Genomic DNA, 26,775 nt, shown 5'->3' on the forward strand with positions numbered 1-26,775 from the left:
GAATATTGTGTACATGTTTTGGTCTCCTAATCTGAGGAAGGACGTTCTTGCTATTGAGGGGGTGCAGCGAAGGTTCACCAGACTGATTCCCGGGATGGCAGGACTGACATATGAAGAAAGACTGGATCGGCTAGGATTATATTCACTGGAATTTAGAAGAATGAGAGGGGATCTCATAGAAACATATAAAGTTCTGACGGGACTGGACAGGTTAGATGCAGGAAGAATGTTCCCGATGTTGGGGAAGCCTAGAACCAGGGGTCACAGTCTAAGGATAAGGGGTAAGCCATTTAGGACCGAGATGAGGAGAAACTTCTTCACTCAGAGAGTTGTGAACTTGTGGAATTCTCTACCACAGAAAGTTGTTGAGGCCAGTTCGTTAGATATATTCAAAAGGGAGTTAGATGTAGTCCTTATGGCTAAAGGGATCAAGGGTTATGGAGAGAAAGCAGGAAAGGGGTACTGAGGTGAATGATCAGCCATGATCATATTGAATGGCGGTGCAGGCTCGAGGGGCTGAATGGCCTACTCCTGCACCTAGTTTCTATGTTTCTAAGCGCGCACAGTCTGCAATTGCTCCTTGCTTCAATTTCAAGTTCTCTGCTTGCAACCCTCCGATTTGCTCCACAATGTTGTCAACTTGGCTCCTTTGTGCAACTAAATTTTACCTGTAGACCTGGAAGTAGCTTGGTGGTGGGGGGGCGGGTGGGGGCGGTTTGGGGGGGGAGGTCAGGTGAAGCCCTGACATGGTGTAAAAACATCCCATTGACGCAGCGCGGTGCTTCACAGAGGCGTAATCAGAGCACAATGGACACCGAGCCGATGGAGGAGATCCTCGCCGGGCTGGCCAAACATTTGCTCAAAGGGGGCTGGGTTTTAAAAAGGGCCTTAACTGAGGGCGGAGAAGATTAGGGCGGGAAGACCAGAGTGTTGGCCCAGGCCGCTGGGGGCACAGTCGCCACGGGTGGGGGTGAAGGCAGGGGGGGGGGGGTCAACACGAAAGAGAACGGAGTCAGAGGAACGGAGAGTTCGGGGAGGGTTGTATGGCATGAGCAGGTTATCGAGATCTCGACGGATGAGGTCATGGAGATTTAAACACAAAGCGGAGAATTTTAAATTTGAGGTGCTGGGAAAGCGGAAGCCATTGTAGGTGAACGGGGACGGGTGCGAGGGTCGGGGCAGGAGGATGGGATGCGGGGCGGGGGGGGGGGGGGCAGGGCAACGGGCGCGGGGTGCAGGGGGCGGAAGGCGGGAGACGGGCGAGGGGCAGGGTGCGGAGTGGGATAAGGGCAGCAGATAGAAGAAAGTTCGCACTGAGTCGAAGGGAAAGGAGAAGAAGTGAATCCTGTGTAGCGACAGTTTAAAATAACTCTGAGAATGACGTGCATCTTCTGCACGCTTGACGTCACTGACACCTCAAGCCTTGATCTTTGTTTCTATATTTGACTGTGCAAATAGGCAGTGAAGCAATCGCATCTTGCTTTGAGCCTCGCATTCTGGTTAATTTTAGATGTGCTGAAGCTATCTTGCGTGCCTGGCTGGTAGTTATATATTATCTCCCAGCTATTTATGGCAAGGTTGTTGAAGGAAGGTGATTAAGTCAAGGGTTTGCAAATCGGATTAAACTGACTGTTCCGTCGCTGTCTCATACTGTGCCAACAGAAAACGGTTCCAGGGGGGAAGATATGTTTGTAAGGCAACAGGCGTTTCATCTTTCCATTTGTGGCCAGTGGAAAACTTCAGAGCTGCTTCCAGCTTCTCGAATAACATCGCACTCTTGCTGTTTGTCTCTCCCCACTCTCTCTCTCTTCCCCCCCCTCCCCCCACCCCCCCATCTTCACACTGTACGTTTCTCTCTCTCCCTGTTGCTGGCTTTTACTCTTTCATTTTGTTTCTTCCTCACGCTGCTGTTCCGTTCACCCTTTACTGCCTCGTTCTGTTGTTCTGGCTCGTTACTGCATTGCTGTTACCTCTGTGTGCATGTGAGAGTGTGCGTGTGTGTGTGAGTGAGAGGGAGTGTGCGTGTGTCAGTGTGTGTGTGTGAGTGTGAGTGAGAGGGTGTGTGCGTGTGTCAGTGTGTGTGAGAGGGAGTGTGCGTGTGTCAGTGTGTGTGTGTGAGTGAGAGGGTGTGTGCGTGTGTCAGTGTGTGTGAGAGGGAGTGTGCTTGTGTCAGTGTGTGTGAGAGGGAGTGTGCATGTGTGAGTGTGTGTGTGTGAGTGTGAGTGAGAGGGTGTGTGCGTGTGTCGGTGTGTGCGTGTGTCAGTGTGTGTGAGAGGGAGTGTGCGTGTGTCAGTGTGAGTGAGAGGGTGTGTGAGTGTCAGTGTGTGTGTCAGTGTGAGTGAGAGGGTGTGTGAGTGTGTCAGTGTGTGGGAGAGGGAGTGTGCATGTGTCTGTGTGTGTGAGTGTGAGGGTGTGTGCATGTGTCAGTGTGTGTGAGAGGGAGTGTGCGTGTGTCACTGTGTGTGTGTGAGTGTGAGTGACAGGATGCGTGCGTGTGTCAGTGTGTGTGAGAGGTGTGTGCGTGTGTCAGTGTGTGTGAGAGGGAGTGTGCGTGTGTGAGTGTGAGTGAGAGGGTGTGTGCGTGTGTCAGTGTGTGTGAGAGGGAGTGTGCGTGTGTCAGTGTGTGTGAGAGGGAGTGTGCGTGTGTCAGTGTGTGTGTGAGTGTGAGTGAGATGGTGTGTGTGTGTGTCAGTGTGTGTGAGAGGGAGTGTGCGTGTGTCACTGTGTGTGAGAGGGAGTGTGCGTGTGTCACTGTGTGTGTGAGTGTGAGTGACAGGATGCGTGCGTGTGTCAGTGTGTGTGAGAGGTGTGTGCGTGTGTCAGTGTGTGTGAGAGGTGTGTGCGTGTGTCAGTGTGTGTGAGAGGGAGTGTGCGTGTGTGAGTGTGAGTGAGAGGGTGTGTGCGTGTGTCAGTGTGTGTGAGAGGGAGTGTGCGTGTGTCAGTGTGTGTGAGAGGGAGTGTGCGTGTGTCACTGTGTGTGTGAGTGTGAGTGAGATGGTGTGTGTGTGTGTCAGTGTGAGTGAGAGGGAGTGTGCATGTGTCACTGTGTGTGTGAGTGAGATGGTGTGTGCGTGTGTCAGTGTGTGTGAGTGAGAGGGAGTGTATGTGTGTCAAGTGCGTGTGAGTGAGAGGGTGTGTGCGAGTGTCAGTGTGTGAGAGTGCGTGTGTGTTTGTGTGTGAGGGCGTGTATGTGTCAGTGCGAGTGAGAGGGAGTGTATGTGTGTCAAGTGCGTGTGCAAGTGTCAGTGCGTGTGAGAGTGTGTGTGAGTGAGAGGGAGTGTATGTGTGTCAAGTGCGAGTGAGAGGGAGTGTATGTGTGTCAAGTGCGTGTGCAAGTGTCAGTGCGTGTGAGAGTGTGTGTGAGTGAGAGGGAGTGTATGTGTGTCAAGTGTGTGTGAGAGTGCGTGTGTGAGTGAGAGGGTGTGTGCGAGTGTCAGTGTGTGTGAGAGTGTGTGTGAGTGAGAGGGAGTGTGCGAGTGAGAGTGTGTGTGAGTGAGAGGGAGTGTATGTGTGTCAAGTGCGCGTGAGAGGGTGTGTGCGAGTGTCAGTGTGTGAGAGTGCGTGTGTGTTTGTGTGTGAGGGCGTGTATGTGTCAGTGCGAGTGAGAGGGAGTGTATGTGTGTCAAGTGCGTGTGCAAGTGTCAGTGCGTGTGAGAGTGTGTGTGAGTGAGAGGGAGTGTATGTGTGTCAAGTGCGTGTGAGAGTGCGTGTGTGAGTGAGAGGGTGTGTGCGAGTGTCAGTGTGTGTGAGAGTGTGTGTGAGTGAGAGGGAGTGTGCGAGTGAGAGTGTGTGTGAGTGAGAGGGAGTGTATGTGTGTCAAGTGCGCGTGAGAGGGTGTGTGCGAGTGTCAGTGTGTGTGAGTGTGTGAGTGTGTGTGTGTGAGTGAGGGAGTGTGCGAGTGTCAGTGTGTGTGTGAGTGTGTGTGTGTGAGTGAGGGAGTGTGCGAGTGTCAGTGTGTGTGTGAGTGTGTGTGTGTGAGTGAGAGGGAGTGTGCGAGTGTCAGTGCGTGTGTGTGCGAGTGTCAGTGTGTGTGTGAGTGGGAGTGTGCGAGTGTCAGTGTGTGTGTGAGAGGGAGTGTGCGAGTGTCAGTGCGTGTGTGAGTGAGAGGGAGTGTGCGAGTGTCAGTGTGTGTGTGAGTGGGAGTGTGCGAGTGTCAGTGTGTGTGTGTGTGATTGAGAAGGAGTGTGCGAGTGTCAGTGTGTGTGTGAGTGGGAGTGTGCGAGTGTCAGTGTGTGTGTGAGAGGGAGTGTGCGAGTGTCAGTGCGTGTGTGAGTGAGAGGGAGTGTGCGAGTGTCAGTGTGTGTGTGAGTGGGAGTGTGCGAGTGTCAGTGTGTGTGTGTGTGATTGAGAAGGAGTGTGCGAGTGTCAGTGTGTGTGTGAGTGGGAGTGTGCGAGTGTCAGTGTGTGTGTGAGAGGGAGTGTGCGAGTGTTAGTGCATGTGTGAGTGAGAGGGAGTGTGCGAGTGTCAGTGCGTGTGATAGTGTGTGTGTGAGTGGGAGTGTGCGAGTGTCAGTGTGTGTGTGTGTGTGAGTGAGAGGGAGTGTGCGAGTGTCAGTGTGTGTGTGTGTGTGAGTGAGTGGGAGTGTGCGAGTGTCTGTGTGTGTGTGTGAGTGAGTGGGAGTGTGCGAGTGTCAGTGTATGTGTGTGTGATTGAGAAGGAGTGTGCGAGTGTCAGTGTGTGTGTGAGTGGGAGTGTACGAGTGTCAGTGTGTGTGTGTGTGTGAGTGAGAGGGAGTGTGCGAGTGTCAGTGCGTGTGTGAGTGAGAGGGAGTGTGCGAGTGTCAGTGCGTGTGTGTGTGAGTGAGAGGGAGTGTGCGAGTGTCAGTGCGTGTGAGAGTGTGTGTGGGAATGTGTATGTGTCAGTGCGTGTGTGAGTAAGAGGGAGTGCGTGTGTGAGTAAGAGGGAGTGTGCGAGTGTCAGTGTGTGTGTGAGTGAGAGGGAGTGTGCGAGTGTCAGTGTGTGTGTGAGTGAGAGGGAGTGTGCGAGTGTCAGTGCGTGTGTGAGTGAGAGGGAGTGTGCAAGTGTCAGTGTGTGTGTGAGTGAGAGGGAGTGTGCGAGTGTCAGTGCGTGTGTGTGTGAGAGGGAGTGTGCGAGTGTCAGTGCGTGTGTGAGTGAGAGGGAGTGTGCGAGTGTCAGTGCGTGTGTGTGTGAGTGAGAGGGAGTGTGCGAGTGTCAGTGCGTGTGAGAGTGTGTGTGGGAATGTGTATGTGTCAGTGCGTGTGTGAGTAAGAGGGAGTGCGTGTGTGAGTAAGAGGGAGTGTGCGAGTGTCAGTGTGTGTGTGAGTGAGAGGGAGTGTGCGAGTGTCAGTGTGTGTGTGAGTGAGAGGGAGTGTGCGAGTGTCAGTGCGTGTGTGAGTGAGAGGGAGTGTGCAAGTGTCAGTGTGTGTGTGAGTGAGAGGGAGTGTGCGAGTGTCAGTGCGTGTGTGTGTGAGAGGGAGTGTGCGAGTGTCAGTGCGTGTGTGAGTGAGAGGGAGTGTGCGAGTGTCAGTGCGTGTGTGTGTGAGAGGGAGTGTGTATGTGTCAGTGCGTGTGTGTGTGAGAGGGAGTGTGCGAGTGTCAGTGTGTGTGTGTGTGAGTGTGTGGGAGTGTGCGAGTGTCAGTGTGTGTGTGAGTGAGAGGGAGTGTGCGAGTGTCAGTGCGTGTGTGAGTGAGAGGGAGTGTGCGAGTGTCAGTGCGTGTGTGAGTGAGAGGGAGTGTGCGAGTGTCAGTGCGTGTGTGAGTGAGAGGGAGTGTGCGAGTGTCAGTGTGTGTGGGAGTGTGTGGGAGTGTGCGAGTGTCAGTGTGTGTGTGAGTGAGAGGGAGTGTGCGAGTGTCAGTGTGTGTGTGAGTGAGAGGGAGTGTGCGAGTGTCAGTGCGTGTGTGAGTGAGAGGGAGTGTGCGAGTGTCAGTGCGTGTGTGAGTGAGAGGGAGTGTGCGAGTGTCAGTGTGTGTGAGAGTGTGTGTGGGAGTGTGCGAGTGTCAGTGTGTGTGAGAGTGTGTGTGGGAGTGTGCGAGTGTCAGTGCGTGTGTGAGTGAGAGGGAGTGTGCGAGTGTCAGTGTGTGTGTGAGTGAGAGGGAGTGTGCGAGTGTCAGTGTGTGTGAGAGTGTGTGTGGGAGTGTGTATGTGTCAGTGTGTGTGTGAGTGCGATCAGCTAAATATGCCTGGCCTCAGCCCAATGATTACTAAATCCTTCCTAGACATCGAGACCGATTCTGTCCCCCATTTGTTTATCTCACCACGCACGGCAGGAATGGACCCTCTGGCTCTGAAGGTTATTAAATGTTTCTAATCAGTGAGATCCCATCATTTGTCGCAAAGGCAGACTTCAGTCACCATTCAGAGGATTCTGTGGCGGGCAATGGGCGACCTTGCCCATCACCGCGAGCCCAGTCACTCCTGTCACGTTCCTGCCCTCGACAGTATTTACCCCTCAACCAACAAACTGCTCATTTATCTCATTGCTGTTTGCGGGAGCTTGCTGTGCACACGTTGCCCGCCGCACTTCCCACGATGCAACAGTGATTGCACCTCGCAAAGTGAATCATCGGCTGCACAGCACGGTGAGTCATCCTGGGGATGTGAACGGCGCTCCAGGAGAATCCGCTCTGTGACCATCGCTGCTTTGGGAGGGTGAGGGGGGTGGGTGTCGAGCAGGCAGCTGGGGAGGGGCGGAGGGGGGCTTCGAGCAGGCAGTGGGGGCTGTGAGAAACCAAACGGCACCGCTGCTAACCCATCGATCGTGTGGCCAGAGAGACTCAACCACTGAACCCCCCCCCCCCCCCCCCCCGCCGTGTCCACATGGTGCTGACCCGTGTGGAGTTGGTGTCAACGGTGCCGAACTGTAACCTCTCACCCTTAGTTCTGACTCACCTGCCCGACCTATAACCCCACCGACTCTATAACCTCCCCCGACCTTATAACCCCCCCGACCCTATAACCCCCCCTACCTCCGACCCGATAACCCCCCCGACCCGATAACCCCCCCGACCCTATAACCCCCCCGACCCTATAACCCCCCCGACCCTATAACCCCCCCGACCCTATAACCTCCCCCGACCCTATAACCCCCCCCGACCCTATAACCCCCCCCGACCCTATAACCCTGCCTCCCCCGACCCTATTACCCCTCCTGCCCCTATAACCCCGCTTCCCACCGACCCTATAACCTGCCTCCCCCCGACCCTATAACCCCCCCCGACCCTATAACCCCCCCGACCCGATAACCCCCCCGACCCGATAACCCCCCCGACCCTATAACCCCCCCGACCCTATAACCCCCCCGACCCTATAACCCCCCCCGACCCTATAACCCCCCCCGACCCTATTACCCCTCCTGCCCCTATAACCCCGCTTCCCCCCGACCCTATAACCCGCCTCCCCCCGACCCTATAACCCCCCCCGACCCTATAACCCCCCCCCGACCCTATAACCCCCCCGACCCTATAACCCCCCGACCCTATAACCCCTCCTGACCCTATAACCCCGCCTCCCCCGACCCTATAACCCCGCCTCCCCCCCGACCCTATAACCCCCCCGACCCTATAACCCCCCCCGACCCTATAACCCCCCCCGACCCTATAACCCCCCCGACCCTATAACCTCCCCGACCCTATAACCCCCCCCGACCCTATAACCCCCCCCGACCCGATAACCCCCCCAACCCTATAACCCCTCCTGACCCTATAACCCCGCCTCCCCCGACCCTATAACCCCTCCTGACCCTATAACCCCGCCTCCCACCGACCCTATAACCTGCCTCCTCCCCCGACCCTATAACCCCCCTACCCCCGACCCTATAACCCCCCAACCCTATTACCCGCCTCCCCCCCCCCCCGCCCGACCCTATAACACCGCCTCCTCACCACCCCCCCGCATGCCCTGTGTGCAGACCGAGCCCTTGCCCTTTCTCTCCGGTGAGCCGGTGCCCCAGCCTTGTGAGGGGAGGGAGAGCAAGGCCGGGAGCAGGAATGGGGTCACTTGAGTCGTGTTGAACTCTGGCAGCCTTCGGGTTTACAACAACAATTTGCATTTAGAAGTGCCTTTAACAGGAGTGCCAATCAGACCAGATTTGACACCGAGCCATGTAAGGATATATTCAGGCAGGGGACCAAAGGCCTGGTCCAAGAGGCCGGTTTTAAGGCTGTTTTCAGGAAGGAGCAATCAGTGAGTCGCCCATTATCTGGAGATTGAGAGATTTGCTCCTAGCAGCCGGGACTGAAAGACTGACGTGGTTCTGTGTGGTTGAGACACTTTGCATGGTGTCCAGCTTACGTGGGGTGTTTTAGCAGGGTGGCAGAGTTCGGCTCGGATAGCGCTCTGTGTGGGGATCCCAATGAGTGATGACTTTGACATGTCTGCCTTGGGATTGTGCTGTTCCGTGAAGCCCGCTTGACCCAACGCTGCATTGTCCACCCGCACGTTCAGCTCTCAATCGGAAGTGACCAAAGCAAGATGCTATTTGGGCTCAGTGAACAATGTAAAAGTTCACGGGGTTGCGGGTAATGGATAGAGGATTGGCTAACAAACAGAAAACAAGAGAGTCGGGATAAATGGTTCATTCTCGGGTTGGCAATCAGTAACGAGTGGGGTGCCACAGGGATCAGTGCTGGGACCCCAACTATTTACAATCTGTATTAACGACTTGGAAGAAGGGACTGAGTGTAACGTAGCCAAGTTTGCTGACGATACAAAGATGGGAAGAAAAGCAATGTGTGAGGAGGACATAAAGAGGCTGCAGGAAGACAGAAACAGGCTAAATGAGTGGGCACGAATTTGGCAGATGGAGTATAATGTTGGAAAGTGTTTGGCAGAATGTTTGGCAGAAAAAAATCAAAGAGCAAGTTATTATTTAAATGGAGAAAGATTGCAAAGTGCTGCAGTACAGCGGGACCTGGGGGTCCTTGTGCATAAAACACAAAAGGTTAGTATGCAGGTACAGCAAGTGATCAGGAAGGCCAATAGAATCTTGGCCTTTATTGCAAAGGAGATGGAGTATAAAAGCAGGGAAGTCTTGCTAAAGTAGTAACAGGGTATTGGTGAGGCCACACCCGGAATACTGCGTGCAGTTTTGGTTTCCATATTTGCGAAAGGATATACTTGCTTTGGAGGCAGTTCAGGGGAGGTTCACTCGGTTGATCCCGAGGATGAGGGGGTTGACTTATGAGGAAAGGTTGGGCCTCTACTCATTGGAATTCAGAAGAATGAGAGGTGATCTTATCGCAACATATAAGATTATGAGGGGGCTTGACAAGGTGGATGCAGAGAGGATGTTTCCACAGATGGGGGAGACTAGAACTAGAGGGCGTGATCTTAGAATAAGGGGCCGCCCATTTAAAACAGAGATGAAGAGACATTTCTTCTCTCAGAGGGTTGTAAATCTGTGGAATTCTCTGCCCCAGAGGGCTGTGGAGGTTCAGTCTGTGAGTATATTCAAGGCTGAGATCGAGCGATTTTTGGACTCTCGGAGAATCGAGGGATATGGGGATCGGGCGGGAAGTGGAGTTGAGGTCAAAGATCAGGCCATGATATTGAATGGCGGAGCAGGCTCGAGGGGCCGAATGGCCAACTCCTGCTCCTAGTTCTTATGTTCTCCCAAGCCTGGGATGCATTGTAGTCTCCCTGCTGCCATGCTGGCTCAGTCTGGCTCACCGATCGGGCTGGGCTCCTGGGCTTCTATATCCCTCAACCCAGTGAGAGCGCGTCCAGTATCTCATTGACCCTTTTGCGTGGGCTGTGACCCCAGAACCGTGTGCCGGTATCGCACATCCAGGGAACGAAAGCAAGCGGCGGGAACGTGGCCCAACCCAACGAGTGTGCACCGCGGCGAGCGTGTAACGAGCGCCTCTTTCTCTTCTCCCCGCAGGCCTCGTCTGACTCCTTCGAGGAGCGGATTATCGCTGTCTGCGAGACGATGATGTCGCGCTCCTGCTGGCTGCGCTCCGAGCGCCTGATTCACGGCATCAGTTTCCGTGGGATGACACTACTGCACCTCGCCGCGGCACAGGGATACGCGAGGCTCATCGAGACGCTCATCAAATGGAGGCAAGATGGACATCTCCCCCAGTGCTGTAATATCGGCCCCGGTTACAGCCCCCCCAGTGCTGTAATATCAGCCCCGGTTACAGTCCCCCAGTGCTGTAATATCGGCCCCGGTTACAGTCCCCCAGTGCTGTAATATCAGCCCCGGTTACACACTGCGCTCAGTGCTGTAATATCAGCCCCGGTTACAGCCCCTCAGTGATGTAATATCAGCCCCAGTTACACCCCCAAGTGCTGTAATATCAGCCCGGTTACACATTGAGCTTAGTGCTGTAATATCAGCCCCGGTTACAGTCCCCCAGTGCTATAATATCAGCCCCGGTTACAGTCCCCCAGTGCTGTAATATCAGCCCCGGTTACAGTCCTCCAGTGCTGTAATATCAGCCCCGGTTACAGCCCCTCAGTGATGTAATATCAGCCCCAGTTACACCCCCAAGTGCTGTAATATCAGCCTGGTTACACATTGAGCTTAGTGCTGTAATATCAGCCCCGGTTACAGTCCCCCAGTGCTGTAATATCAGCCCAGGTTACAGTCCCCCAGTGCTGTAATATCAGCCCCGGTTACACACTGCGCTCAGTGCTGTAATATCAGCCCCAGTTACAGCCCCTCAGTGCTGTAATATCAGCCCCGGTTACACCCCCCAGTGCTGTAATATCAGCCCGGTTACACATTGAGCTCAGTGCTGTAATATCAGCCCCGGTTACAGTCCCCCAGTGCTGTAATATCAGCCCCGGTTACAGTCCCCCAGTGCTGTAATATCAGCCCCGGTTATATCCCCAAGTGCTGTAATATCAGCCACATTTACAGTCCCCCATTGCTGAAATTTCAGCCCCGGTTACACACTGCGCTCAGTGCTGTAATATCAGCCCCGGTTACAGCCCCTCAGTGCTGCAATATCAGCCCCGGTTACACTCCGCAGTGCTGTAATATCAGCCCCGGTTACAGCCCCTCAGTGCTGTAATATCAGCCCCGGTTACATAATGCGCTCAGTGCTGTAACATGGTTAGAATTGCAGCCACAGTGTAGAGCTGGTTTCTATTGGTGAGATCTGTCACGGTAACACACTCGGAGCTGAGTCTGTGGGCGGGGAGGGGAGGGGGTGGGGTGGGGGGGGAGATGGTGTGGGTGGAGGGGTGGATGCTGTGGGGCGGGGGCAGTATTTATCCCGCAGTATTTAACGTGCCTGTGGTGTGTCTTGAACCCTTGCAGGACGGTGAATGCGGAGAGTCTGGATCTGGAGCAGGAAGTGGACCCACTGAACGTCGATCATTTCTCCTGTACCCCTCTGGTGAGCTCCGTCAGTTGCCAGGAGCTGATTCATGAATCTGTCTGCTGCCGTGTGTTGTATTTGAGTGTGTGAGGGGCCCCTTCTCCCGGGGGTTGACGGACCGATCGGCTGGCCGTGGTTCCGAGCTCTGGTTGTGCTGAGACGGCCAATTTCAACCAGGCGAGAGTTAGGCTCAGGGCCCCGGGGTTCCTGTCACTGGAACCTGTGTGCCGATAACCAGCGAGCCAGGGGCTTAGGATCCTTCTCCCCACCCCCGCCCCTCCCCTGCCACCGCAGAGAGGTTTAGGGAGGGAATTCCAGAGCTTGGGGCCCAGGCAGCTGAAGGCAGGGCCACCAATGGTGGAGCGATGGAAATCGGGGATTGGGCGAGAGGTCAGAATTGGAGGAGCGCAGAGATCTCGGGGTGGGGGGGGGGGTTGTGGGGCTGGAGGGGGTTACAGAGATAGGAAAGGCCGAGGGCCATGGAGGGATTTGTAAACAATTCTAAAATCGAGGTGTTGCCGGACTGGGAGCCAATGTAGATCAGCGAGCACAGAGGGTGATGGGTGAGCGGGACTCGGTGCGAGTTAGGACACGGGGCAGCGAGCACAGGGGGTGATGGGTGAGCGGGACTCGGTGCGAGTTAGGACACGGGGCAGCGAGCACAGGGGGTGATGGGTGAGCGGGACTCGGTGCGAGTTAGGACACGGGGTCAGCGAGCACAGGGGGTGATGGGTGAGCGGGACTCGGTGCGAGTTAGGACACGGGGCAGCGAGCACAGGGGGTGATGGGTGAGCGGGACTCGGTGCGAGTTAGGACACGGGGACAGCGAGCACAGGGGGTGATGGGTGAGCGGGACTCGGTGCGAGTTGGGACACGGGGTCAGCGAGCACAGGGGGTGATGGGTGAGCGGGACTCGGTGCGAGTTAGGACACGGGGTCAGTGAGCACAGGGGGTGATGGGTGAGCGGGACTGGGTGCGAGTTAGGACACGGGGGGGCAGCCGAGGTTTGGGTGCGATGACGGTGTGGTTGCAATGCAGAGTGTATGTGTCTGGACAGCGGAGTGTGATCTGACAGCAGCTCCTTTCTGATACAATCACGGCGGGGTTTGTTTGTATTCCTGCAGATGTGGGCCTGCGCGCTGGGCCATGCTGACGCAGCCGTCACCCTGTACGGGTGGAACAGCAACGCCCTTTCCATCCCTGACTCGTTGGGACGCCTCCCTCTGCACGTGGCGCACTCTCGCGGTCACATAAGGCTGGCCATGCGTCTGGAAGAGCTGCAGAGGCAAGATGGCCAGGTGCAGGGAAGCCCGATCAGGCCCAAGCAACAGGAAATGGATCGAACAGACACAACCTGGCAGCTGTGGACAGGCAGCACCCCTGGCGCTGCCAAGGCACCATCGCCCTTGTCAACGAGCCCAGACACAGGTATGGACGCAGGGCCCCTCCACCTCTCTCCCTCCACCTCCCTCCAAACGTCGCGCTGCTTACCGAGGGCACAGCGCGGAGCTGGCTGTCGGTCACAGCACTCGACCCGGGGTTGCAGTAGCTCATCGTGGCAGGCAGAGGGTCCCAGCCTGTGTTGGTGCCGCGACACGTGGCAGCAGGGAGCTGCGGGGGCGGGGGGCAGGGGGGGTGGTGCACACAGAGCTCCAGCCCGCCCCCCATCCGCCCCCCCCCCCCATCCCTCACCTCCCAGGTTCCCCGGGCCCTTGCTGGGCTACCCTGAGAATAGAGGGTCTCTGTGGGGCTGCACACAACCAATTATCGGGGGGGGGTTGGGGAGTTTCGGCTGCGCCCCGTTTGGGGGCGGTAACGACCGGGAGGCGAGACGTTTCGCTCCAGCCCCCCGCCCCCCCGCTCGGGCACTGGCGGGACAGACATGTCGGGAGACGGGGCACAGCCCTGCCGCGTAGATTGTGGGGGGGTGGCGGGGGGGGGCTCTCCCCTTCTCCGCGGTGATGAACGGCCTCCGTGGAGCACCGATCGCGGCACGCGCCGTGGAGCACCGATCGCGGCACGCACCGTGGAGCACCGATCGCGGCACGCACCGTGGAGCACCGATCGCGGCACGCACCGTGGAGCACCGATCGCGGCACGCACCGTGGAGCACCGATCGGTCAAAGCGGCGACGGCGCACTGGGCAACTTTCGGGGAAATTGTGTTTTTTTTTTACCCCCCCCCCCCTCACGGCCGACACGTCCCCCTTTAACTGGGGTCCCGCATGCGGCCGGCCGCACGGTACGCGCTCTCCCCCCCCCCCCCCCCCGAAACTGTGGCTAGCACCACCCGCCGCATTGTCAGGGGGCGATGGCGGGTTGCTGAGCAACGGTGATGACGTCTGCATCGCCGGCGCTACGGGTTACCGCCGCGGAATTTCGCGGCTGTTGTTAGCGGCTCTGTGTCCGGGCGCGATGTTTGCGCCCCGTAAACGCCCCGCGTATCTCGGCCATTTTGTTTGAACCGGTGAAGCAGCGCGCGGGGGAGGGGGTTTACACCCGGGACAGCGGGGGGAGGGGTGGGGGGGGGTTTACACCCGGGACAGCGGAGGGAGGGGTGGGGGGGGGTTTACACCCGGGACAGCGGGGGGGGGGGGGGGGCGGTTTACACCCGGGACAGCGGAGTGGGGGGGTTTACACCCGGGACAGCGGAGGGAGGGAGGGGGGGGGGGTTTACACCCGGGACAGCGGAGGGAGGGAGGGGGGGGGTTTACACCCGGGACAGCGGGGGGGGGGGGGGGGGGCGGTTTACACCCGGGACAGCGGAGTGGGGGGGTTTACACCCGGGACAGCGGAGGGAGGGAGGGGGGGGGGGTTTACACCCGGGACAGCGGAGGGAGGGAGGGGGGGTGGGTTTACACCCGGGACAGCGGAGGGAGGGGTGGGGGGGGGGTTTACACCCGGGACAGCGGAGGGAGGGAGGGGGGGGGTTTACACCCGGGACAGCGGAGGGAGGGGTGGGGGGGGGTTTACACCCGGGACAGCGGAGGGAGGGAGGGGGGGGTTTACACCCGGGACAGCGGGGGGGGGGGGGTTTACACCCGGGACAGCGGAGGGAGGGGGGGGGGCGGTTTACACCCGGGACAGCGGAGTGGGGGGGTTTACACCCGGGACAGCGGAGGGGGGGGGGGGGTGGGGTTTACACCCGGGACAGCGGAGTGGGGGGGGGGGGGTTTACACCCGGGACAGCGGAGGGAGGGGGGGGGTGGGGTTTACACCCGGGACAGCGGAGTGGGGGGGGGGGTTTACACCCGGGACAGCGGAGGGAGGGGGGGGTTTACACCCGGGACAGCGGAGGGAGGGGGGGTTTACACCCGGGACAGCGGAGGGTGGGGGGGGGGGGGGGCGGTTTACACCCGGGACAGCGGGGGGTGGGGTGGGGGTTTACACCCGGGACAGCGGGGGGTGGGGTGGGGGTTTACACCCGGGACAGCGGGGGGGGGGTGGGGGTTTACACCCGGGACAGCGGAGGGAGGGGGGGGGTTTAGGTCGGCTCTGATCCAGTGCCGAGGCGATCGGCCGAGGGTTTGGGCGCCGTGCTGGTGCTGTGTTGGTTTTGACCTTGCCGTCGACTCCCCCCCTCCCCCCCCCCCCCTCTCTCTCACCCCTGCGCAGGTCTCAGCACAGTGAGCAGCAGCTCGTCGCCCTCCTCATTGTCGGAGGGCTCGGGACCCCCGTCGGTGACCTCGGCCTACTCCAGCGGCTCGGTGCACAGAGACACGCCGGTCACCAGCCCCGAGCTGGGCCCGAGCGCCGAGAGCGACGTCGCCATGGAGATCTGCGAGGCCCCACCATCGCTGCCGCCGGCCGGCTGCACCGCCCCGGGAGCCGAGAGCTCGGGCCCCGCCGACAGCAAGGACAAAGCCAGCCGGCGGTGCTACCTGTGCGCCGAGCCCGAGCAGCGCCGATACCGCACCGCCGGCTCGGCACTGCACTGTGGCACCGCCGACTCGCATTTCTTCCTGGACTACGAGGCCACCCTGGTGACAAACAGCACGAGGCCGTTCACCATAGCAACCGGCCGAGACCCTATGGAGACGGAGCTGATGCGGTTCAGCGAGAATGCCGAGAATGAGGAGTTCCTGCCTTCCGTCGATGTCTTACAGGTAATGGAAAACTTCCGTCCCACCGCCGGCGCCTGGCGCCATCGTCACCGGCCTGCCGGCAACGTCCGGTACAGAGTCCCGCCCCCCCCCCCCCCGACCTATGACCCGCATCGGTCCCCCTCCACAAACTCCATTCCCCAGCCACGGACTCCACCCCTCTCTCCAACTCTTGTCTGAGGCTGAACCAGACTGCTCACAACCTTCGCTGTCATATTTGACACTGAAATGAGCTTCCGGCCACATATCCGCAGCGTAACCAAGACCGAATATTTCCGCCTCGGTAACATCGCCCGTCTCCGCCCCCTGCCTCAGCTCATCCGCTGCTGAAGCCCTCATCCGTGCCTTTGTTACTTCTAGACTTGACTGTTCCAACGCACTCCTGGCTGGCCTCCCACATCTTACCCGACGTAAACTAGAGGTGGTCCACAACTTGGCTGTCCCCGTGTCCTAACTCGCACCGAGTCCCGCTCACCCATCACCCCCTGTGCTCGCTGCCCCGTGTCCTAACTCGCACCGAGTCCCGCTCACCCATCACCCCCTGTGCTCACTGCCCCCGTGTCCTAACTCGCACCGAGTCCCGCACACCCATCACCCCCTGTGCTCACTGCCCCCGTGTCCTAACTCGCACCGAGTCCCGCTCACCCATCACCCCCTGTGCTCGCTGCCCCCGTGTCCTAACTCGCACCGAGTCCCGCTCACCCATCACCCCCTGTGCTCGCTGCCCCCGTGTCCTAACTCGCACCGAGTCCCGCTCACCCATCACCCCCTGTGCTCACTGCCCCCGTGTCCTAACTCGCACTGTGTCCCGTTCACCCATCACCCCCTGTGCTCGCTGCCCCCGTGTCCTAACTCGCACAGAGTCCCGCTCACCCATCACCCCCTGTGCTCGCTGCCCCCGTGTCCTAACTCGCACAGAGTCCCGCTCACCCAGCATCCCCTGTACCTACTGCCCCCGTGTCCTAACTCGCACCGAGTCCCGCTCACCCAGCATCCCCTGTACTGATTGCCCCGTGTCCTAACTCGCACCGAGTCCCACTCACCCATTATCCCCTGTACTGACTGCCCCGTGTCCTAACTCGCACCGAGTCCCGCTCACCCTTCACCCCCTGTGCTCGCTGACCTACACTGGCTCTCGGTTAAGCAACTCCTCGATTTCAAAATTCTCAGCCTTGTTTACCAACCCCTTCATGGCCCTCGCCCCCTCCCTATCTCTGTAATCTCCTCCAGCCCCACAACCCCCCGAGATATCTGCGCTCCTCTAATTCTGCCCTCCTGACCATCCCTGATTATAATCGCTCCACCATCGGTGGCCGTGCCTTCTGTTGCCTGGGCCCCAGTCTCTGGAACTCCCTCCCTAAACCTCTCCGCCTCGCTACCTCTCTTTCTTCCTTCAAGACGCTCCTTAAAACTGACCTCTTTGACCAACCTGCCCTAATTTCTTCTTATGTGGCTCAGGGTCAAAAATGTTTTTGTTTTGTCTGAAAACACTCCTGTGAAACGCCTTGGGACATCTTACTACGTGAAAGGTGCTCTTTCAATACAAGTATTTCTGTCTTTCTTTCTCTCTTTCTTCGATGCACCTTCACTCCTCATCCTTCTCCAGCTGGTTGTGCAAAGTGCCCCTTTACTCGTGCTCCCATTGCTGAAACAGCAATTAGCACTCACAACCCGGCAGTCCGGCCTTCCCCCTAAACGTGCCTCCTGATCGTGACATAGTCTCCTCAAAGGTTATCTGTTTGGCCTCCCTCAGCCTCGTTCTAACCCCTGTTAGCGTCCATCGCCCCCCCCTCCCCCCTCCCCCCCCCCCCCCCGCTCCGCTCCCCCTCCCCCCCCTCTGTGCATCTTACACCATGATCTTACAATGTGAATCGTTGCTGGTAATGTTGTAATGGTAGCAGCGATCTGATCTTCTCCCCACGGGACGATCCAGTTATTGTCCACCAAACACAAAAAGTGAGTATGCAGGTACAGCAAGTAATCAGGAAGGCAAATGGGATGTTGGCCTTTATTGCAAGGGCAGATGGAGTATAAAAGCAGAGAAGTCCTGCTCCAACTGGACAGGGTATTGGTGAGGCCACACCTGGAGTACTGCGTGCAGTTTTGGTCTCTGTGTTTAAGAAGGGATATACTTGCATTGGAGGCAGTTCAGAGAAGGTTCACTCGGTTGATTCTTGAGATGAAGGGGTTGGTTTATGAGGAAAGGTTGAGCAGGTTGGGCCTGTACACATTGGACTTTAGAAGAATGAGAGGTGATCTTATTGAAATGTTTAAGATTCTGAAGGGGCTCGACAGGGTGGATGCAGAGAGGATGTTTCCCCTCGTGGGGGAATCTCGAACTAGGGGGCAGAGTTTCAGAATAAGGGGTCGCCATTTAAAACTGAGATGAGGAGGAATTTCTTCTCTAAGAGGGTTGTAAATTTGTGGAATTCTCTGCCCCAGAGAGCTGTGGAACCTGGGACATTGAATGTATTTTTGGATGATACGGGAGGCCAGGGGAGCGGGTGGGGAAGAGGAGTTGAGTCCATGATCGGATCAGCCATGATCTTATTGAATGGCGGAGCAGGCTCGAGGGGCCGAATGGCCGACTCTTGCTGCTGTATATGTTGTTATGTGACACGATGCTGATCACTGTCCATCCTACCTCTGCCTGTCCCCACAGGTGGACATGATCACCTTGGCTGAGCAGATTATTGAGGCCACGCCGGATCGCATCAAGCAGGAGGAGTTTAACACGGTCGACACGCCTCTGAAAGAGCGACAGGACAACATGGCCATCAACGACACCATGACCTGGCTCGCCAGCTACCTGGAGAATGTGGACCAGTTGCCCAACTTCTCCCAGCACAGGTAGGGCCAGCGGGATGAGGCCGGGGGCCGGGAAACCCATCCGGGTCTGCCCCGTATAACACTGGGGTACAGTACTGGTGGACACAGGTGTGTCGCTGTATAACACTGGGGTACAGTACTGGTGGGTACAGGTCTGTCACTGTATAACACTGGGGTACTGTACTGGTGGGTACAGGTCTGTCACTGTATAACACTGAGGTGCAGTACTGGTGGGTACAGGTCTGTCACTGTATAACACTGGAGTACAGTACTGGTGGGTACAGGTCTGTCACTGTATAACACTGAGGTGCAGTACTGGTGGGTACAGGTCTGTCACTGTGTAACACTGGGGTACAGTACTGGTGGGTACAGGTGTGTCACTGTATAACACTGGGGTACAGTACTGGTGGGTACAGGTCTGTCACTGTATAACACTGGGGTACAGTACTGGTGGGTACAGGTCTGTCACTGTATAACACTGGGATACAGTACTGGTGGGTACAGGTCTGTCACTGTATAACACTGGGATACAGTACTGGTGGGTACAGGTCTGTCACTGTCTAACACTGGGGTACAGTACTGGTGGGTACAGGTCTGTCACTGTAACACTGGGATACAGGTCTGTCGCTGTATAACACTGGGGTACAGTACTGGTGGGTACAGGTGTGTCACTGTATAACACTGGGGTACAGTACTGGTGGGTACAGGTCTGTCACTGTATAACACTGGGGTACAGTACTGGTGGGTACAGGTGTGTCACTGTATAACACTGGGGTACAGTACTGGTGGGTACAGGTCTGTCACTGTATAACACTGGGGTACAGTACTGGTGGGTACAGGTCTGTCACTGTATAACACTGGGATACAGTACTGGTGGGTACAGGTCTGTCACTGTCTAACACTGGGGTACAGTACTGGTGGGTACAGGTCTGTCACTGTAACACTGGGGTACAGGTCTGTCGCTGTATAACACTGGGGTACAGTACTGGTGGGTACAGGTCTGTCACTGTATAACACTGGGGTACAGTACTGGTGGGTACAAGTCTGTCACTGTAACACTGGGGTACAGGTCTGTCACTGTATAACACTGGGGTACAGTACTGGTGGGTACAGGTCTGTCACTGTATAACACGGGTGTACAGTACTGGTGGGTACAGGTCTGTCACTGTGTAACACTGGGGTACAGGTCTGTCACTGTATAACACTGGGGTACAGTACTGGTGGGTACAGGTCTGTCACTATATAACACTGGGGTGCAGTACTGGTGGGTAAAGGTCTGTCACTGTATAACACTGGGATGAAGTACTGATGGGTACAGGTTTGTCACTAACACTGGGGTACAGTACTGGTGGGTACAGGTCTGTCACTGTATAACACTGGGGTACAGTACTGGTGGGTACAGGTCTGTCACTGTATAACACTGGGATGAAGGACTGGTGGGTACAGGTCTGTCATTGTATAACACTGGAGTACAGTACTGGTGGGTACAGGTCTGTCACTGTATAACACTGGGGTACAGTATTGGTGGGTACAGGTCTGTCACTGTATAACACTGGGGTACAGTACTGGTGGGTACAGGTCTGTCACTGTATAACACTGGGGTACAGTACTGGTGGGTACAGGTCTGTCACTGTATAACACTGGGGTACAGTACTGGTAGGTACAGGTCTATCACTGTATAGACTGCGGTACAGTACTGGTGGGTACAGGTCTGTCATTGTATAACACTGGGATGAAGGACTGGTGGGTACAGGTCTGTCACTGTATAACACGGGGGTACAGTACTGGTGGGTACAGGTCTGTCACTGTGTAACACTGGGGTACAGGTCTGTCACTGTATAACACTGGGGTACAGTACTGGTGGGTACAGGTCTGTCACTGTATAACACTGGGGTGCAGTACTGGTGGGTACAGGTCTGTCACTATAACACTGGGGTACAGTACTGGTGGGTACAGGCCTGTCACTGTATAACACTGGGGTACAGTACTGGTGGATACAGGTCTGTCACTGTATAACACTGGGATGAAGTACTGGTGGGTACAGGTTTGTCACGAACACTGGGGTACAGTACTGGTGGGTACAGGTCTGTCACTAACATTGGGGTACAGTACTGGTGGGTACAGGTCTGTCACTGTATAACACTGGGGTGCAGTACTGGTGGGTACAGGTCTATCACTGTATGACACTGGGGTACAGTACTGGTGGGTACAGGTCTGTCATTGTATAACACTGGAGTACAGTACTGGTGGGTATAGGTCTGTCACTGTATAACACTGGGGTACAGTACTGGTGGGTACAGGTCTATCACTGTATAACACTGGGGTACAGTACTGGTGGGCACAGGTCTATCACTGTATAACACTGGGGTACAGTACTGGTGGGCACAGGTCTATCACTGTATAACACTGGGATGAAGGACTGGTGGGTACAGGTCTATCACTGTATAACACTGGGGTACAGTACTGGTGGGTACAGGTCTATCACTGTATAACACTGGGGTACAGTACTGGTGGGCACAGGTCTATCACTGTATAACACTGGGGTACAGTACTGGTGGGTACAGGTCTATCACTGTATAACACTGGGGTACAGTACTGGTGGGCACAGGTACGGGTAATTCTGCAGTAACCGGGTGGAAGTGGATATGAACAGGGTGTGAATGGTTGTGGCCTGGCTGGTTGTGGAGGATTGTGACGCCCTCAGTCTGACGGCTGGTTCGCTGTGGCACTGAGTGCTGTGCGGCTGGGAAGAGGTGACATTGAGGCAGCCTGAATGTGACTAGCTCCTTTGCCCTCCCCCGGGGGTTGATAGTGCGAGATATTCTGATTGTGGCTGCATGCCGCCCTGTGTTAGGTTCCCATCTGACGCACATGCTGACCGCTTGGAATCGTCAGGAAATGCGGGGGGGAGCTGAGAAGTGGGTGGGGACTGTGTGCGGGGCGGATCATCTGTGCAGGGCGTGTTTATCCTGTAACATGAGCACAGCCAGTTATTTCAGAGTTTTCAGACCGGCTGTACCTCCTCCTTCAAACCACCGACCCTCCCAAACTCTGTCTCTGCTCTTGCACACAGCAACAGCTCTCCCACCCAGGTACTGGTGAGGCCACACCTGAAGTACTGCGTACAGTTTTGGCCTCCGTATTTAAGGAGGGATATACTTGCATTGGAGGCTGTTCAGACAAGGTTCACTCGGTTGATTCCTGGGATGAAAGGGGTTGTCTTATGAGGAAAGGTTGAGCAGGTTGGGCCTGTACCCATTGGAGTTTAGAAAACTGAGAGGTGATCTTATTGAAACATTTAGGATTCTGAGGGGGGCTCGACAGGGTGGATGCAGAGAGCATGTTTCCCCTCGTGGGGGAATCTAGAACTAGGGGGCATAGTCGCAGAATAAGTGGTCACCCATTTAGAACCGAGATGAGGAGGAATTTCTTCTCTGAGGGTTGTAAATCTGTGGAATTCTCTGCCCCAGAGAGCTGTGGAGGCTGGGTCATTGAATATATTTAAGGCGGAGATAGATAGATTTTTGAATGATAAGGGAGTGAAGGGTTATGGGGAGCGGGCGGGGAAGTGGAGCTGAGTCCATGATCAGCCATGATCTTATTGAATGGCGGAGCAGGCTCGAGGGGCCGAATGGCCGACTCCTGCTCCTATTTCTTATGTTCTTATTGGCGTATGCACTGAATAGCTAACCTGTTTACGATCTCAGTTTGCATCCTGGGTCTGTGCTGTTACCCAGTTGTGACCAGGACGGCTTCTGGGGAGACACAGAAGGTTCTCCTGGTCTCCTGGCCATTATTGTCCCTCAACCAGTACTACTCACAGATCTCAATGCTGCTTATGGGACCTTGTGGTGCGTAAATTAGTCACCTCGTTTCCTACATTACAATATTATTTCATTGTTGAAATGCTGTAGGCATCCTGAGAATGTGAAGGAAACTGTTAGCTCCTCAAGGTTAAGAAGGGCAGTGTAGAGGGAGTTTTACTCTGTAGCTAACCCCATGCTGTACCTGCCCTGGGAATGTTTGACGGGACAGTGTAGAGGGAGCTTTACTCTGTATCTAACCCCGTGCTGTACCTGCCCTGGGGGAGTGTTTGACGGGACAGTGTAGAGGGAGCTTTACTCTGTATCTAAACCTGTGCTGTACCTGCCCTGGGAGTGTTTGATGGGACAGTGTAGAGGGAGCTTTACTCTGTTTCTAACCCTGTGCTGTACCTGCCCTGGGAGTGTTTGATGGGACAGTGTAGAGGGAGCTTTACTCTGTATCTAACCCCGTGCTGTACCTGTCCTGGGAGTGTTTGATGGGACAGTGTAGAGGGAGCTTTACTCTGTATCTAACCCGTGCTGTACCTGTCCTGGGAGTGTTTGATGGGACAGTGTAGAGGGAGCTTTACTCTGTATCTAACCCCGTGCTGTACCTGCCCTGGGAGTGTTTGATGGGACAGTGTAGAGGGAGCTTTACTCTGTATCTAACCCCGTGCTGTATCTGCCCTGGGAGTGTTTGATGGGACAGTGTAGAGGGAGCTTTACTCTGTATCTAACCCCGTGCTGTACCTGCCCTGGGAGTGTTTGATGGGACAGTGTAGAGGGAGCTTTACTCTGTATCTAACCCCGTGCTGTACCTGCCCTGGGAGTGTTTGATGGGACAGTGTAGAGGGAGCTTTACTCTGTATCTAACCCCGTGCTGTACCTGCCCTGGGAGTGTTTGATGGGACAGTGTAGAGGGAGCTTTACTCTGTATCTAACCCCCTGTACCTGCCCTGGGAGTGTTTGATGGGACAGTGTAGAGGGAGCTTTACTCTGTATCTAAGCTGGGCATGTCGGGCACAGAACATCCTTTATTTAAATACAAAAGTCAGAAAACTATTTTTTTAAATTATGGTACAGTAATTTGGATCATTCTGATTTGAGATTATTGAACATTGCTCCTCCATTGATAGAATCACGGAACGGTTACAGAGGAAGGAGGCCATTCAGCCCATCGAGCCCGTGTCGACTCTCAGTCAGTCCCACTGCCCCGCCCTCTCCCCCTAGCCCTACAATTTGTTTCCTTCAGACACTTAGCGAATTCCCTTTTGAAAGATAAAGTTGTGTCTGCCTCCACCACCCTCTCAGGCAGCGCATTCCAGATCCTCACCACTCGCTGCGTAAAAAAGTTTTTTCTTACACCGGGTTTGGTTCTTTTGCCAATCACCTTAAATCTGTGTCCTCTGGTTCTCAACCCTTCCACCAATGGGAGCAGTTTCTCTCAACTCCAGCTTCACCAGTCTATCCACGGAACTGAAGTCCATCATCCCTGGAGTCATTCTCGCAAATTTTTTCTGCACATTCTCTGAGACTTCAAGTGCGGTACCCAGAATAGACGCAGTACTCCAGCTGGTGCCGGACCTTGATACAAGTTTATCATAACATCCGCCCTTGTGTTAGTGGGGAGAGTGCAGCTTGCTGGAGGATTTCCCTCATTGTTGCTCTTGTACTTTTCTCAGATCGGAGTGCAATCAGCCCGAGACCCCGTCACCCAACCCCTGCCTTAGCCCCATCAGCTCGCCACTCAGTGACATCACCTTCGAGAAGGTCGACACCCCCGCCAACACCGATTGGTCGGATTTCCTCAACGCCTCGGCCAACGGGAAGATGGAGAGCGAGTTTGCGCTGCTGACCCTGTCAGACCACGAGCAGTGGGAGCTGTACGAGGCAGCACGGATAATCCAGACCGCTTTCCGCAAGTACAAGGTAAGGCCTCAGCCGGTGATCGGACTCTGCTCCTGTCTGTTGACGTTGTCCATTGTCTCCCGATCCTGTCCCCTGTCCCCCGACCCTGACCCCCCCTGACCCTGAACCCTGACCCTGACCCCTGACCCTGTCCCCCTACCCTGACCCCCCGACCCCTGTCCCCGACCCCCGACCCTGTCCACTGTCCTCCGACCCTGACCCCCCAGACCCTGACTCCTCGACCCTCGACCCCGACCCTGTCCCCCTACCCTGACCCCCTCTACCCTGACCCACCCCACTCTGACCCCCCCCGACTTCTCGACCCCGACCCTGTCCCCCTCCCCTGACCCCCTCTACCCTGACCACCCCCCCCACCTTGACCCCCCCCGACCCTGACCCCCCCCGACCCTGTCCCCCCTGGCCCCGACCTTGAGCCCCTGACACCCCCCTCACCTCCCCCCGCGTTCTGACCCTACAACCCCGCACTTTGACCCCACAACCCTGTGCTCTGACCCCACGACTCCGCGCTCTAACCCCACACTCTGACCCCACGACCCCGCACTCTGATCCCACGACCCCACGCTCTGACCCCAGGGACCCTGAGCTCTGACTCCACGACCCCGCGCTCTGACCCCAACGACCCCGAGCTCTGACCCCACGACCCCGCGCTCTGACGGTGTAAGTACTGTAGACAAAGGGGGAACCCAGCTGTATTTTCGGAGTCGGATCCATCTGCCGCAAGCTCTGCCACCTGGAGTATATCACACACTGAGCCCTGGCCCTGTCAGCGTGACTGGAAACATCCGCGGCCTGGGATCGTGCCCAGCCCAGACTGGGCGCTGTGCTGTTTGCAATCTGGCAGCAGGTCACCGACCCGAAACATTAACTCTGTCTCTCTCCACAGATACTGCCTGGCCCGCTGAGTATTTCCAGCATTCTCCGTGGTTTTAATGTCAGGTTTCCATCACCCGCGGTATTATGGTTTGGTCGCGGGTAAGAGGGATGGATTCCCAGGACTTTTAGGATTCTGATTTAATGGTTTGATTCTAACCGGTGGCCTTTGTTTGTTGAGCAGGGCCGGAGACTGAAGGAGCAACAGGAGATTGCTGCTGCCGTCATCCAACGCTGCTACAGGAAGTACAAGCAGGTAGGGTGCGGCATGAGCGGGTAGATCCAGCGCGTGAGTGAGCGGGTAGATCCAGTGCGTGAGTGAGCGGGTAGATCCAGTGCGTGAGTGAGCGGGTAGATCCAGTGCGTGAGTGAGCGGGTAGATCCAGTGTGTGAGTGAGCGGGTAGATCCAGCGCGTGAGTGAGCGGGTAGATCCAGTGCGTGAGTGAGCGGGTAGATCCAGTGTGTGAGTGAGCGGGTAGATCCAGCGCGTGAGTGAGCGGGTAGATCCAGTGTGTGAGTGAGCGGGTAGATCCAGTGCGGAGTGAGTGGGTAGATCCAGTGCGGAGTGAGCGGGTAGATCCAGCGCGTGAGTGAGCGGGTAGATCCAGTGCGTGAGTGAGCGGGTAGATCCAGTGCGTGAGTGAGCGGGTAGATCCAGTGTGTGAGTGAGCGGGTAGATCCAGTGTGTGAGTAAGCGGGTAGATCCAGTGCGGAGTGAGCGGGTAGATCCAGCGCGTGAGTGAGCGGGTAGATCCAGCGCGTGAGTGAGCGGGTAGATCCAGCGCGTGAGTGAGCGGGTAGATCCAGTGCGGAGTGAGCGGGTAGATCCAGCGCGTGAGTGAGCGGGTAGATCCAGCGCGTGAGTGAGCGGGTAGATCCAGCGCGTGAGTGAGCGGGTAGATCCAGCGCGTGAGTGAGCGGGTAGATCCAGTGCGTGAGTGAGCGGGTAGATCCAGTGCGTGAGTGAGCGGGTAGATGCAGTGCGGAGTGAGCGGGTAGATCCAGTGCGGGAGGTGAGCGGGTAGATCCAGTGCGGAGTGAGCGGGTAGACCCAGTGCAGGAGGTGAGCGGGTAGATCCAGTGCGTGAGTGAGCGGGTAGATCCAGTGCGTGAGTGAGCGGGCAGATCCAGTGCGTGAGTGAGCGGGTAGATCCAGTGCGGAGTGAGCGGGTAGATCCAGTGCGGGAGGTGAGCGCGTAGATCCAGTGCGTGAGTGAGCGGGTAGATCCAGTGCGGAGTAAGCAGTTAGATCCAGTGCGGAGTAAGCGGGTAGATTCAGTGCAGGCCGGGCGGGTAGATCCAGTGCGGAGTGAGCGGGTAGATCCAGTGCGTGAGTGAGCGGGTAGATCCAGTGCGTGAGTGAGCGGGTAGATCCAGTGCGGAGTGAGCGGGTAGATCCAGTGCGGGTGGTGAGCGGGTAGATCCAGTGCGTGAGTGAGCGGGTAGATCCAGTGCGGAGTAAGCAGTTAGATCCAGTGGGGAGTAAGCGGGTAGATTCAGTGCAGGCCGAGCGGGTAGATCCAGTGCGGAGTGAGCAGGTAGATCCAGTGCGGAGTGAGCGGGTAGATCCAGTGCGGAGTGAGCGGGTAGATCCAGTGCGTGAGTGAGCGGATAGATCCAGTGCGTGAGTGAGCGGATAGATCCAGTGCGTGAGTGAGCGGGTAGATCCAGTGCGGAGTGAGCGGGTAGATCCAGTGCGAAGTGAGCGGGTAGACCCAGTGCGGAGTGAGCGGGTAGATCCCGTGCGGAGTGAGCGGTAGATCCCGTGTGGAGTGAGCGGGTAGATCCAGTGCGGAGTGAGCGGGTAGATCCAGTGCGGAGCGAGCGTGTAGATCCAGTGCGGATCGAGCGGGTAGATCCAGTGCGGAGCGAGCGGGTAGATACAGTGCGGAGCGAGCTGGTAGATCCAGTGCGGAACGAGCGGGTAGAACCAGTGCGTGAGTGAGCGGAT

General features: G+C 56.7%; 2 protein-coding genes and 1 long non-coding RNA gene across 4 annotated transcripts in view; 2 read left to right on the top strand and 1 right to left on the bottom strand.

Moving 5' to 3' along the window:
* Window positions 1–26,775, bottom strand: part of LOC139232695 (profilin-1-like) — a 762,729-nt gene that overhangs the window by 650,907 nt on the left and 85,047 nt on the right. The gene's annotated exons all lie outside the window — the stretch shown is intronic.
* The window catches only part of LOC139232691 (calmodulin-binding transcription activator 2-like), a 204,100-nt gene that overhangs the window by 109,936 nt on the left and 67,389 nt on the right, over window positions 1–26,775 (top strand). The window contains exons 12-18 of the mRNA XM_070863166.1: window positions 9,844–10,022; window positions 11,230–11,308; window positions 12,415–12,718; window positions 14,905–15,395; window positions 18,055–18,242; window positions 23,707–23,953; window positions 25,008–25,079. Of these exons, the coding sequence (XP_070719267.1) occupies window positions 9,844–10,022; window positions 11,230–11,308; window positions 12,415–12,718; window positions 14,905–15,395; window positions 18,055–18,242; window positions 23,707–23,953; window positions 25,008–25,079 (1,560 nt within the window). The remainder of the gene's footprint in view (window positions 1–9,843; window positions 10,023–11,229; window positions 11,309–12,414; window positions 12,719–14,904; window positions 15,396–18,054; window positions 18,243–23,706; window positions 23,954–25,007; window positions 25,080–26,775) is intronic.
* LOC139232697 (uncharacterized) lies at window positions 19,051–20,231 on the top strand. The gene is made up of 2 exons (XR_011588075.1): window positions 19,051–19,175; window positions 20,136–20,231. It is a non-coding gene; the product is annotated as an uncharacterized lncRNA (long non-coding RNA).

The sequence above is a fragment of the Pristiophorus japonicus genome, chromosome 20 (genome assembly GCF_044704955.1).
Source record: "Pristiophorus japonicus isolate sPriJap1 chromosome 20, sPriJap1.hap1, whole genome shotgun sequence".
Lineage (NCBI taxonomy): Eukaryota > Metazoa > Chordata > Chondrichthyes > Pristiophoridae > Pristiophorus > Pristiophorus japonicus.